At 41.0% G+C, this 14,451-nt stretch overlaps 1 protein-coding gene across 14 annotated transcripts in view; it reads left to right on the forward strand.

The window, feature by feature from the left end:
• Window positions 1-14,451, forward strand: part of Stacl (Stac-like) — a 129,377-nt gene that overhangs the window by 108,881 nt on the left and 6,045 nt on the right. For 7 of the 14 annotated variants that reach the window (XR_010732745.1, XM_066289611.1, XM_066289610.1 and 4 more), the window contains 6 exons: window positions 4,085-4,255; window positions 11,993-12,151; window positions 12,434-12,505; window positions 13,396-13,532; window positions 14,011-14,223; window positions 14,285-14,437. Coding sequence is in view for 13 of the 14 variants with exons in the window: in XM_066289611.1 (XP_066145708.1) it covers window positions 4,085-4,255; window positions 11,993-12,151; window positions 12,434-12,505; window positions 13,396-13,532; window positions 14,011-14,223; window positions 14,285-14,437 (905 nt within the window). In the remaining variant the exon portion in view is untranslated. Of the gene's footprint in view, window positions 1-4,084; window positions 4,256-9,257; window positions 9,624-9,960; window positions 10,030-11,992; window positions 12,152-12,433; window positions 12,506-13,395; window positions 13,533-14,010; window positions 14,224-14,284; window positions 14,438-14,451 lie in introns of those variants that run through there. The other 7 variants (XM_066289616.1, XM_066289619.1, XM_066289614.1 and 4 more) reach the window with 6 other exon arrangements.

Below are 14,451 nucleotides of genomic sequence, written 5' to 3' on the forward strand. Positions count from 1 at the left end.
TTTTACAAAAAACTCAAGAATTTCAGCTTCTTTACAATTTGGACATTATTTTTCGAAAACCTCTCAATGGGAAAAAAGGTACATTTGAAAGGGTCACTGAAAGACCTTTGGAGAGAGGCATAACTCGACCCCCTCCCATTTTAAGTTGTTAGGAGTTGTTTTCACCCTCCACTAGAGGGCGCACGTCATTTCATAAAAAACCGACCTAAAGAACGTCCACCTTGGAAATAAAACACGTTTTTGCGTATTTACATCTTCTCCATCTGGGGAACCCAACAACGGTCTGGCGGCAGCAGTCACCGTGGAAGCTGGTTCTTAACCTGTTCTTTGCAGCTTAGTTTCAAGACCTCGGATTGAAGCTTGCTAAAAAAATCTTTAAGTCGCGGAGACCAAGAACAATTCGACAACACCGATGACGGTTGAAAATGGTCCCCAGTGTCTTCTTCAGATCTTAGGCATTCGCGTTTTCAAGACGCTCCTGTCAAATTTGGGGCAAGTGCCACTTTTAACGAGGACACGCACGGTTGAGTTAGAGAGACCCCCCTCCTCCCCTACCTCCCGAATGCGATCCTGCCTACATCCGAGGGGAGATTTGGTCGAAATACGGGGAAAGGCTGGATAAGATAAAGTTAGCTCGCTGACCTTTAATGAGTTTTGCCGTAAAGCACGCGTTGCGTATCTCCCAATTTCAGCGAATAAGAGTGTTTTCCGCCGCACCGCGGACAAGAACTCCCTCACGGTAAACCGGTACCTACCAGTTAGGTCCCGAATCTAAGACTTGTCGCGACCAGCGCAAACTAAAGGTTTTCACCCTTTATTTTGGGAACTTTCAGATAAACTTAATTAAATCGGACCCGATTGAATTAGCATGGAAGACGCGTTCTGCTTTGTTGGTCTTAACGGTGGCGCTCGATTTCCAGTGGAGCCGAAACATCTGTTGCGTGGCGGGTAATTAAAGTCCTTTTTATTCGCCAAATTGGCGAATAAATGCAAATTTAAATGTCGTTTTTGAGCACCTCAAGTGTTACACCATCTGGGTTAATTAAGGTGTTGCACCGGCTAACGTCTTCCTGTAATAGCAATATGCTTGCGAGTGATATACATGATGCAATCAATACCTTAATAGCACTGGAACGCATCAACTAAGATAACATTGGCAATATCGTGTTCGACGTGAGGGACTAATTTAATAAAAGCGCATTTTAATTAAAACGTCCTAATTTCGAGTTGTACGGCTCACTATATACCGAACAGTGCGGCATAATTAAGCTACAACCGCCGAAGAAATGACACTTCCATAGATATTGTCTAGATGTAACTGATGACTCCGAACACAAAATTCATTAAACGATTTCGATAACAGTTGGAAATCCATCATCTACATTGATTTTAAGTCATACTTACATTCCCCCCTTTTGAGTAGGGCACCGCCCCTTGTGAAATATTAAACGGCAAGGGTGGACGAGTGGCACCTCATTTTAAAAGTGCTCTCAATTAGGCCTTTCTTCTTCGAAATAATTGGAAAGGAATGGCGTTCTTACATTCACACTTTTTTTTTTTTCATTTTATTTATTTATTTATTTATTTATTGTTATTAATAAATCGATATAAATAAAGTTTAAGATGACGCATCGCCTTGGCCCATCAAAAATGAACGGCTTCTTCGTTACTGAAACATGTGACTGCTTCAAAAAATCGCAGGTTTTTTTTTGGTAATTTCTCATATGGCATCCGGAAGTTTTCGGGCCTGCGCAGTAAACGGGGACACTGGGTGGGGCAAAATACAACAATCGAAAAATATGATAAATAATACGACGAAGCCCATGCTTTCCTTCGTTTGCGAAGAAGTGGGAATCTTTCGAGACACCCAGCTTGGACGAGCTGCCGGGTAGTGAGAGATTTAACCAATCACTACGTCCCTCGCCTACCCGTTAAAACCGCCTCCCCTCTTCCAAGCGAAGGTATGCCGGAATCGCCTTTCGGCATACCTTCGACGCACTTTCAACCCTCTCCCCCCTTCGCGGACTAGTGACTGCCGAGGTTCCTCGCCTGCGCATCTCACGCCCGTCTCCTACGCACGTTCTCCCTCTCGCGCTTTACCCACACGATTCTTCCCATCATTCGCTGGGAAGTCGCCCATTTTCCGTTATTCTTCGCTAGTTCATTACCCATCGCCCGTGGGTCCAGGTTGAGCCCCCTCCCCCTGAAATGATGTAAACTAGGCTCACCATAGCCAAACTCATCATATGTGTTTTTCAATTATGTTATATATATATTTGTTTCTATTTGGGCAGGAACGGTTTGGTTAGGTTGATTTAGGTTTTGGGGGGTTTGGCCATGGTTAAGTCATATATTTCGTTATATTGTCCGCGGGGGGGCTAAGGGCGCCCCGGAAGCGTGCCGAAAGGAGATTCCGTGGTAGAACAGGAGAGGTGGTTTTAGCGGGTAGGCGGGCAACGTAATGGTCGGTTGAATCTCACGCTGCCCAGCTGCACCTCTAAACCCTGTGTCTTAAGAAGATTTTCGCCGCCTCGTAAATAGGAAAAGAATGGTTTTGTTATTGTTTTCAGTACCCCTATTCGGTCCGCGGTTCCGCAAGCTTGCAGATACATGGAAAATGGGTTAAAAAATCCGCGATTTTTGACGAAGACTCACATATTCAAATGTCATTTTTTCCGAGAAGAAATCATTTATTTCCAGTGGGTTAAACTGATACGGGCCCAAATTCAATTTTATTTCAACTTTTTTTTTAAAGGAAAAAACCCATTATAGCACTTGGGATAATATATAATTTAATAATTATAATACTATGAATATAAGATTCTCGCATCGGCGGCCGGCACATAGCCGGGCAAGTCGGGGCTGGACTCCGGGGTCGATCACTTCTAAATATAAAATTTTATATCTACACAAGGTTGTAGATCATAAAAACCGTTTCATGCGTACTACAGCGTGCAAAAATCAGTATTTATGACGCAGAAAAACGATATTATATACGTTTCAAGTCTAGCATGTCTAAACGAACTTATGGAAACGATTCGTAACACATCTTGATACCTAAACGCGTTAATTAAGTGTAATATTCCTACACTTATAATAAAACACATTTGTATAATATTAATTCGAAGTCCCTAAACCCTTTGCGCGGTAAACTAGCGGTAAACTGCTACATTTGGCTCCCAAATGCGTGCGAAAAGTGATACTTTATGACCGACCGTTAGCATTTAACCGAACGATACCGGGAACACTATGGTCAGCAAAACACGCGTGTGTTATTTGTAAGCTAGAATAAATATCGGTGTGCGGTAAATTGTTTACGCGCGAATTAGCAGTAAAAAGCCATGCGACAGTGCTCAAAAATGCGTGTGGTACGGCCGCTTTATCGCACTCTCGAAGCAAAGTAGGCAGAGTTACGCGCATGTGGGCAACAAAGTGCTAATTTCAGCTTAATTACTTAATAATTATTCATTATTTGCGTGACGTGCAGTAATGAACTACTGCGCCATGCCAACGTGGTGCCAACCTCCTGGTGTTATGTCAACATGATGCCCACCAGCGTCGAATCAGTATGTTAAATGTTACTTTATAGCACGGTTATGTATAAAAATAGTTTTTGTACGAATTGTTTGTTTTTGAGTGTTTACTATATCTATGTAGATTGCAGTAAGGTGTATTTCCCAGTTGATAAAGCTAAAAGAGTTTACTAACCGTCCTGCAACGGTAAGTAAAATTTGGGGTTAACCATGAACGTGTCAAACACGAAGCAATAACAAAGTAGTTTAGGTGTCAATCAAATCGTGTGTAAAAACTACCCAGGTGCAAAATACATATCGTTTCAGCTGTTGTTTTTAATGTTATGATTGTGCGGTAGCGGTAATCGAAACGATATTATATGGACCATGGACAATAACAGTTTTACTGGTTTCAAACAAATTGGAGGCCTTGCTGCTCTCACCCTCCAAACTTTGTCTTTCGCTAGTAAAACTTCGTTACTCTCGATTCCCATACTGCAAAAATAAAATAAACTAAAAATAATACTGTAAGAATACATTATAAAAGATTAACTACCTACGGCTTTGTGCAGACCAGCGGCGCAGTAAACAGCAATCCTCAAGTAGCGCACAATCGTCCACGCCCCCTCAGGACACGACCTCGATGCGCAGGAGGCTCTTCGCTGGCATGAAGAGTCTCACTGGGTTTGGGTCCAGGTCCAGGCACGGCAGTCCCGGTCATCGCTCCATCTCCCTGCCAGAAAGTACGCAAAGCACGCCAATGGTTTTCTATGTTGTGATCATGATTTGCTACCCTGTCGTTTGAATATTCATTCCACCAAATGCGAACAGCGATCCAAGCAGTCCAGGTAACTTTATCGGCGAGATAATTTCCGGAGAAAGGACGAAATAGACGCACGAGCTAGGTTCTCGATTTCCTTAGAAATTGTCTTTCGCGCGATAAAGTTATCTGTAGTCTGATCTGTTCACCCTAAGGCCTTGCCCATATTGACACCGCTGAAGCGATGTCCCTGCGGAAAAATCCGAGGAATGGATCTTGAAAGTGGGGGTCCATATTGCACCGGTGCAAAAGTTTGTTGGGAACCAGCGCACGGTGCCGCTCGAAAAAACTTAATTTTCGGTCTTAAATGTGGGTGTCGATATTGTGCAATTGCACTTCCGAGCATAAAATTAGAGTCACATGAAAAATCCCCCAAAGTTTTTCCGAACAAATCCAGGGGAGCACTTGTCCAGCTCAAGAGGGCTTCTCTTCCAGTTCTAAAACGCTCTTAAATGATAATCGCACGTTCCGGTGCGCGTTCGCCAAAAAACAAAGCGGATTTGCGCCAGAATTCCTAAAATGCGTTATCAGCATGTTTTCTTCCATGTCTTTATCTGTATATTACGAATTCTACGACTGGTTTCGTGGATATTTCGTCCTTCCCTTAAAATGCGCATAAATCCTTTCGTTGCGGCACGAATTGTGGCGGCTACAGAAGACGATGGTGGACACCGCGGAACTCCTAGGAACTGTGGAGTAAATCTATCCGTAAGGTGCAACGGGTGCTCCAGCGGCATGAAGAGGCTGAGCTGCTCAGTCGAAGACCCGAAGAAGCCCGCGAAAGGAGGAATTTTAGTCTTCACCCTAAGTGAGACTCTCCAGACGTATTGGTGACGGAGGTTCCCGAAGGCCATGTTGCACCGTTCGTGGTTATTGCTGGAGAGGACGCAACCTTTATGCGCGATAATTGCACGTTACTCGCATGGTTACCACTTTTCTTGACGCGCGATTTGTTTGGCCCGCTCGAAGTCCGGATTTAAATCCGACAGAGCATGTTTGAGGCGAGATGGAGGGACGCTCACGGAGACGTGTGCCCGTTCCTGGAGATCTCAGAGAGCTTCGCGACATGTTTGTGCAGGAACGGGACAATCTTCTACAAAATGTGATCCGAAGCATGTCCCGTCGGTCACCAGCCGTTATCGCTGCTGGATTCGAGATACGCTCGGCAGTGAAGTTCGCAGGAACCTTTTGTTCGGGACAAATGCGAGGGGGAACAAAAGTTCCTTTTCATTCGATCAATCAGGACAAAATCACCGCATAAAGTTAGTAAATTATGTTACAGGTGAATAAAATTCGAACAAACTCTAAACTATTAAATTAAATGCAAATTACGAAGTGACCCCAATTTTATATGCGGGAGTGCATTTTGCAATTTACTGTGCACGAATTTTTGAGCAGCAACGCGCCGTGAAGCCCTCCTTGAGAGGTGTAAATATGAACGAGGGCTAAGGGTGCTTGGTATGACTATGTCTCAACTCAAACTTCAAATCTCATAATCAAAAGTTTGCTTCATTAATGTTCCACAACTGATCCGCTTAAAAAGAACTAAATTACTGGTAAGTTTAAGAGGAAGTTACTCCGCAATTTCAGTGCCATAGCAATTATAGTCCGGCCAAGCTTACCAGCGAACACTAAACAGCTCGCCAAAGGAGATGTACCAAGCGACTCTTTGAACCGAATTTAAAACTTCCACGGGACTCTCTTAAATGAGAGATTTTAAGTAAATCCATTTTTAAGGTAACTTACAGAATATTAAAGTTCGGGAAATTTCCAACTTTCGCAAAGTGCGGCCGAATGGGATGACGTAATTTTTATCCATGGAAAAATTTCGCGAAAAACCGTTTCCGCTCGCCCTCGAGGCGTCAGTGGTCAATCGCCGTCTCCGAATTACCGCACCTGGAAACCATCCATCGACCATCCCTGTAAGTTACTCCCGATGGGTCTATTCTTGCGCAACTCTCGAGGAACCACCATTTGACCGATACGTTTCATTTGGCCAGCAGTTTAGCGTCTCCTCGATTTAAACGGAAGTTTATTCTACAAAACGACAGGGCCTGGATGTTGTTATTTGATGTCGATGTGTCTTCAGCTTTAGATGTATTAACTATATAACCTGCAAGCGTTTTGCATCAATACCTACCGAGTGTTGCTTAGCACCCCAAATGTTGCTTTCACAAAACCGACGTCCTAAATTTTTAGCAAACTGACAAATTTAATTTTCTGTCCGGTAGATAACCGAAATTTCTAGGCAGTAAAGAGCTGTGGGGCTGCTTTCCCGTCTATCACGACGAAATTACAGTAAATGAAGTTTCTGGAGATCAAATTATAGGGTAGATGGGCCCTCTAAGAGATACCTTTTGATTTGCCGTCATTGGGAAAATAGCGAACAAAAATAGCGACGTGAAACACTTGCTCAGAATTGCCCTCAAATGTCTCGTAAAATCTCTTTGTAAACTGTTCCTTCGGACTAACTGATTCTGAATTTAAAATTTCCAACGCTTCGCCGGATGCTTCGATCAAAATCTAAGATGGAGGCACGGAGAGTGCCAGCGAAGCCCCTGGAAATTTTCTTTCCAGATAAATCACACGAAAACGTATTGCCCTTAAAATTAAGTATCCGGCATTGGCATGATCGTTACTGAATCGAGCTTAGGGATTGATTATGCTGTTTCTGATAGGCTCGTGCGATGGCATTTGTTTAGAAGCAAATCCGTCGTCCAATCAGCCACTTTGTTCTACCCCTCCCCGCCCCCACCCCTTTTGCCTTTGCCAGTCGCATGTTACGGAATGGGAACCCTAACTAACCACATGAGCCTCATTCGAATGTTGCCCGGAGGCAGACAAAGGACCCTGAATTTGCTCTTCGTACGATGCTTCGAACTCTCGACTCTTCAGCTATTGCACCGCTTTCGAATAAGCCGCTCACGAAGCATTAAATCCAAAATAAGCAAATGTGTGGAGTCCTAGAGCCTCTTAACGAGAGAGACGCCCAGCATATCAGTCTCTATTATAAAAGTAAAACTTTTAATGGTAAAACCTCATTTTGTTTTACTCAATTGCCATTTCTATTTCCAATCGTTTAACAGTGTTCCTTATGTATTTACACAGGTCACACTCCTCCTAAATTCCGGATATAATTTCGAGCAAAAATTGCAATACCTTAGGTCCAGTAGTCTCTTCAGCACCTACCCCTAACTAAACCACTTGAGAATCTGAACTGCCCTGTAGACCCTGTATCAGGTTTAGCATTCAAGGTCCGGTGTGCTTGCTGTGTAAATACGTTTTGTAGTTTGAAAGTTACAATTAATAATAACTTAAGTAGTTAGATTAGCTAATAGACTTTAGCAGGTTCCTGGCAGGAAGATGGAGCTTGAGTAAAACAAAACGATCCGGATGAAAGCTAAAAGTAAGAAAGTTTTGAATTTAGCCTAAAACGAAGATTTAGATGTGATAAGGCTTAAGCTTATGATATAGAATAATGATTATTGTTTGTTCATATGTAACCGCAGCATATGTTTTTGAACGTTTTAACACGCCAATAATGTATTTTTTTTTTTAATGAACGAAAGGTGCCACCAGACTGTACAGTAATGTAAGCCGAGGGTGAACATACCATAAGTGTAATTCAAAATTTAAAAGTAACTTATTACGATGTTGAGCCAGCATCATGTGCAAAGTGACATGTTGGGAAAAAGATGATGATGATGATGATGATGGAGAGAAGTTGCATTAAAAAGACGTCGAAAACGAGAAACTGAAAAATTTCAGACCGTTTTTTATGACTGGTCGGCGGAAAGTGTGCACTTTCAGCCCCATTTCTCCAACCTAGGGAGTTGGTAGAATCACCATCTCGGCCCTGTTTCATCTTTTCCGATCCCTACGTGCAAAATAATACCGTAGAAAATGTTTAATTTCTCTCGTTACCGTGGAAACATGTATTGATTTGTTAAATCAAACTACGAGGCATAAAAAACGAATAAGTTGCAAGTAAAAGCAGGTAGCTATCGGTTCCAGAAACTTAGGCAGAGTCGATGCACTCACCTGCCCGGTCTTGTAACTTCATCGACGTAAGAGTCAAGATTTTGTAACGAAAAATAATTCCAAACGAGTCTTTAGATGTTAAAACAGTTATGAAAATTACAAAAAAAAACCCTATTCGACTTCGAACTGGTCCAGTTTGACATTGAAGATTACACAGGTCAACGGGTCAATACGGATATTGTGTCCGGGCTTTCCCACCCTTAACTTCACTTTTCTCGCCTGCACACCCCGCACACGGAACGCAGCTTTTCGAAAATTTGCCGTTTTTTCGACATTTTTTAACTGACCAAACACAAAGGCGAATCGCCCCGATGCTTAGGGGGGTTAATCGATTCGAAGGGACCCGATCATGCATTTTCGAGAATTTTTAAGTAACCGAACTTCGGACTCGTCCAAATGGAAGTTGATTTCAAGAAATTCGGTCAAATCCGAACAGACCGATTCTGAAGTTTCTTACAGTACCCCGAGCCAATCGAAGCATGAGCTTCCAGGAATTTTCGAGTAAACTGGACTAAGCTCTCATTCATTCTGAACGTTTTTGCTGTAAAAATGGAAAAGCATCCGGGAAAAATTTAATGCTTTCGGCCATAAAAAAAAATCAGAAAACGACTATTGAAGTCAGAAAACGGACTTAAAGTTTTTTCCTGTTGACCTGTGTTACTTAAGTCGCCCGCCAAAGTCAGGAATACCGACGAATGATGACAACGAAATGTTAAGTACATTTATCCGTGCTTATTACCCGTTTTACTAAACCACTTAAACCGGGTATGTCGAAGCTTTGCACACTGCGGCTGCCGCTTTATTAACAGTGAAGTTTGAATTTTCTAAGTTTGAATAACGCATGAGCACTTAATCCAAAAGATGAAATTATGCTACGTTTTCAGAAAGGAATTCGCAAGACGGGTCTGGAAATCGTCCATTTGGTCAACCCCTATGTTTAGGTCCTCAGTTAGATAACGGAAATATTATCGAATTGCCCCCTAAGTGTCCGTCCCCCGCTCCCTCCAAAGGAAAATCTTCGCTAACCGGTTCCAAAAAATCTTTAATTAAGAGTAATAAGAGTAAATAGCAAAAGACGCATCAAACAAACGACGAAACTAATAAATTATTATTCGGTGATTATAATAGAGCAGACATGGTAACAATAAGACAATGGTGTACGTGTGAATGTTGCATTGCTGAAAGGCGTCATAAGGAGTTATTATTTGATTGTTACATCTCTGACTGTGATAATAAACACGTTTTGGAACTGTGAGTCTTTTTTCTTGCCCCGCACAAAGAAATGTAAGTCCTTGGTTTGGTTTTGATTTTTCGTGCTCAACAAGACTTTTCATACAAGTTCCATTCATTCGCCCCCAGGTTGAAAACTTCCCCATCACCCACCACTACTCATCTGGGCTTTGATCTAGCTTTAAATGTTTTTGCATGATGGCTTAATTAAATTAATCGATTCTCGTAGGTTAATCAGACGTTTATCGATATAAATCATAGACGCACTTAGGTAATTAGAATCTAGCATTCACCATCTGTGTTAAGCTGAGTTTGCAGTACGTCTATATTTCTGAAGTTCGCTATTGTTTCGTTTAGGAGATAGCATGAAGATACCTTCGTCAGGTTCTGGATTTTTTTGTCCGATCTTTGGGAGCCACAGTGTCGGTCTGTACTGTTAGATTCGGTGACCAATTTGAGCCCTCAAATGGTCTAATTGTTCGTAGTTTTAGTAGGAGATACGAGTAAAATAACGTCGTTTATGCTCTGCTCTGCCTTCATTACCGGCAATAATAACTGGAATCATGTAAAGAGTATTTGGAGATCGATGATAGCATAAACAGCCGTTTTTTCTTTTATTATTATTTTTTTTTTTTAGAGCAAATAGTGGAGAATTGCATAACATTGGAATTGCATGCGTTTGTCTGTCCCATATTAATTTTAAATGCGTAACATGCGCTTCGAGTTGCGATTAAGGCACCGGTAAAGTTTCACTCAATTTCAAATCCAGTTCGCTCGTAACTCGATCCGGTGATTCAATTAAAAAAAAAAAAATCATCAGAAATGACGCTGAGATCAAAGAAAAATTGCATCAACTTCAGTTTTGTGGCTACGCAAAGCGTTTGTGCTCACGCAGAGAACACAGATTAGTCCTTCGTTTCGGACAGATCTAGTTGCAGTTTTTTTCACGACAAGTAGTTCCTCAGATATAGCCAATGTCCTCCCTTATTTGACCACCTATTTGACGACCCGTACGTGCAGAGTGTCCTTTTTGCAGTAGGATCCCAACCAAGTATTCTACGAACAAAAAGAATAGCGATTTGCCACATTGATTGTATATTCGAGAAATGCCTCGTTAAAGACATACAGGGTGTTGAATTTTTTGTTTTTTTTCAATTTATTTATCTTTTATGGCTCCCGAAATTTTTGAGACATTCAGCTCGAATTTTGAGCATAAGGTCTACACGATTAAAAAATACTGCATAATCGTGAAAATCTAAATGATATTTTTTTTGGGTCATGACCCATTCAGTCGGCGAAGACTGTTTTGTTGCGCACCCCGTAGCATTTAATTTTTGCCACTGCAACGGCCCGTTCGATTTAGAATCTTTTATAAAGGATGGAGGAAGCCTTTGATGTCAGCTCAAAAATTCCATTTCTCTCGATATTAGCTAAAGACAAAACTCCACTGTCGCGCCTCGTTAGAAAAATCTTTTCACAGGCTGTGACGTTGCGATTGTGTCGCGTCGCGTTAGTCTGACGCAAAAGCTGCTAGATGGCGCCATTTGAAAACCTCGGTAATCGTTCAAGTTATTTCGGAAAACTTGAAGGGGAAAGAATAATTTTTGTTGCGCCATTCGAAAGAAGGTCAAATTCTGCTCGGTATAATCGAATCGTGTGTAAATTCCTTTACTTAGCGGTAAATTAGAGCGATTTGAGAAGAAGACTTTATGACGCATGAAATGAGCCAGTTTCGCCTATCAATCAAGTAGACCGTGAGCGTATCCACGGTTACCTACGTCACATATTTAAAACAAGCGCATTTCAGTTAATGCCACTTTATAGATAAATTTATTTTATTGATTTTTATGTTTATTTTGTTGTTTTTATCTGTGGATCATACGCCTTTGTATTTTTACTTACGGGGTAGACTAGAAGATCAAGTGCTTCAAAGTAGACTGACTAAAAAAACTATCTAGCACCGTTACATAAACCAACTTCCCTTATCCCATATAGCAGCCGACGTCTTCCCTTATTTGAACAACCCGTACATAAAACTGAAATTGAAATGTTTTATAACAACAAAAGGATTACCGAAAACGAGCCGCACGCTCGCTGGAAAACTAACTTGGAAATTGAGTGAAATTGAGTGAAACCGTAGTGGTACGTTAATTTTGAGGCGAAGTGTTAATATGTTATTTCCTTTCATAGAAACATAAAGTTGCCTGTTTTAGTAAGTAGCCAAACCTGTAGTTATACCTACATTAACGTTGTTTCAGATTAACTTTGCTTGGGATCTAAACTAACCTGCTGTCTGCTTCGAAACAGGCAATACCCCCTATACATTCACCCCTTATAATAACACCTGTACATTTAGTCGATTGATCACGTTTTATGCCTTCCAATTTAGCTCCCCATTCTCCAAGACGTCAAAAACTCAACTTAAGGATGAAAAGTCTTTCTCTGGACTCCCCAGAGAGTACTGAACACGCTCAGCGACGGCAGCGACATGGAGCTAATGCGGCCAGCGACCCTCATTCGAACCACAGTTCTTCGTCTAAGATTCAGTGTAGGAGGATGTCTATAATTTGTTTCTGTTTTCTATGGCTTTCTGGTGTTCATTTTACCTATAAATTTGTTTTTTTAGACAAACGCACGAACCAAATTTATACGGTAAATTGTTTTTTTCAAATTGTTTCAGCTTCTCTACTTTGCGATTGATTGCACGGCTCGGCTCCACTTTATTATTGTTCTGCACCGTTTAACTCCTTTGTGTAACCTCACTATGAAACGTTTTTAGATCTAAGGTTCTCCTGCCATTACGAAGTTTACTAACTTGCATGTTTCACAGTTGTTTCAAGTACTGTCCCTCCAAGGTCTGTTCCAACCCAACCCGTAAGAAACGAATTGCAAGCACAATCAAGTATGCATCTTGATATGAACTTTTATTTTTTACACATACACATATCGAAACGGCATGTAACTTGAGGAATTTTGGGAATTTGCTGTTCTATCACGTCTTAATTTCACCAGCAACTTTCGACCCACTTTTCTTACCAAGTATGTTATCTGCAACCATTCCTATCTTACACGTGAACGTTTTAATCATCTATTTTCAACTTCCTCGCAAGGCATGTGCTTATAATAACATCATAAAACAATAGTGATGACAGATAAATTTAGAGTAAGTTTTCATGAAGTTCCTCAAATACGAAATAAGGTTGATCTTAATACCATTCATAAGGGTGTTTCAATGAAAACCAGCGTGCTTTATGCGACTATCGTTTGAAATTTCAAGAGGGGCATATCCTGACACCTTTTTAATATACTAAAATAAATAAAAATGCAATAAATTAAAAAACATTATCGGGCTGTGAAAAGTTTTACCGTACGCAAATCAAAGTGGCATTTGTCAATGTCGCACTTTTTGCGATTATTTGACATTAATATGCATGCGACAAAATTTCTAGTGCGCGTGGGCGCATAAAAATCTTACCACACGCTATTATTTTACTTAATAAATGAAGTTAACACATGTTCGCTGGTTGGGAAAATGTTTTACATATCACTTACCGAAGTATCTGTACGGACGATGATTGCAGATGACCGAGCAACAACAAACGGGGTTGACCTAACTCCCCTTTGTGTCGTTCGATCAGCGCACTGTGAAGTATCACTTTCCGCACTTATTACGTAAATAACAATAACCAATTTTCATTGAAATACCTGCCCTATTTAACCAAACATAAATAAAAAATTGAAATTATTTTTTATTTGTAAACTGGCTTTTAATGCGCCGCATTGTGTCTTTAGCTCCTTCAAGTCCTGTCCATAACCGACGACTATTGTCAGCGAAAAACATCAGGATGTCTTCAGTCGAGCTGCCGGACGAAAGCGAAAAAAGTCCTTCCTCTGCTAATACTTCACCTTGTCCTAGTCCTGTGGGCAAAGTGAGTATTATCCACATGTGAATTAACGAAATATTTAGATCGGTGCCAAAGCGTCATAACACAGGGTGTCTGAAAAAAACGGACAAAGCGATAAATCCGATCATAAATAACTGGGTTACAGCTTCGCCCGTTTTTTTTTTTATACACCCTAATAAAGCTATAAATTGCTACGAAGCGCGAATTTTCAATCGAATTAGACGACGGAGAACCGTAAAAGTGTAATGATTTGTTAGTGAAGAAAGTAGAACTTTGAGAAGGAATATTCAGACAACCATGATTTTTTCCCTAATTATTGAAGAAACTTTTTTCACGAGATTAAAGTTTTTAAATTCGAATAAAAGGTAAAGCAAAGAGATTGAGAGCTCACGGCTCCGATACTCCAATCATAGTACATTTATAATACGAAACAAGTTTATACTATTTACTATCGAATAACACGAGATTCTCCTCTAATTAACTCTAATGTATTTTTCTTCAGAAATCCAACAGATTATTGCCAACAAACCTCTACGTAGTATTATATAACTTCAAAGCCCGCCATCAGGATGAACTGGACCTAAAAGCTGGATATAAGGTGACGGTCATCGACACCTCAGATCCAGACTGGTGGAAAGGAAAGTGCTTTGGAAAAGTAGGATATTTTCCTTCCAAATATGTATCCAAACTGTCTTCTGGTGAAAAACCTCTGCAAGTAAGGCCATTGACTCGCCTTCGTGATTGGAACAATTTACTATTGCACCTCTTTCAAACAGGTCACACATAATTTACAAGTTACTGATGGGGACAATGGATTAACGCTTCTAAGGGACCAAATAGTAATTCAGATTGGTGATGAAATTGACGGCATGGTCATGATCCGTTCCGGAGATAACCGTCAGGGTGTGTGTCCAGTTAAATTCTTACAGGTGGGTTTAAAACA

The sequence above is a fragment of the Euwallacea fornicatus genome, chromosome 13 (assembly GCF_040115645.1).
Source record: "Euwallacea fornicatus isolate EFF26 chromosome 13, ASM4011564v1, whole genome shotgun sequence".
NCBI lineage: Eukaryota > Metazoa > Arthropoda > Insecta > Coleoptera > Curculionidae > Euwallacea > Euwallacea fornicatus.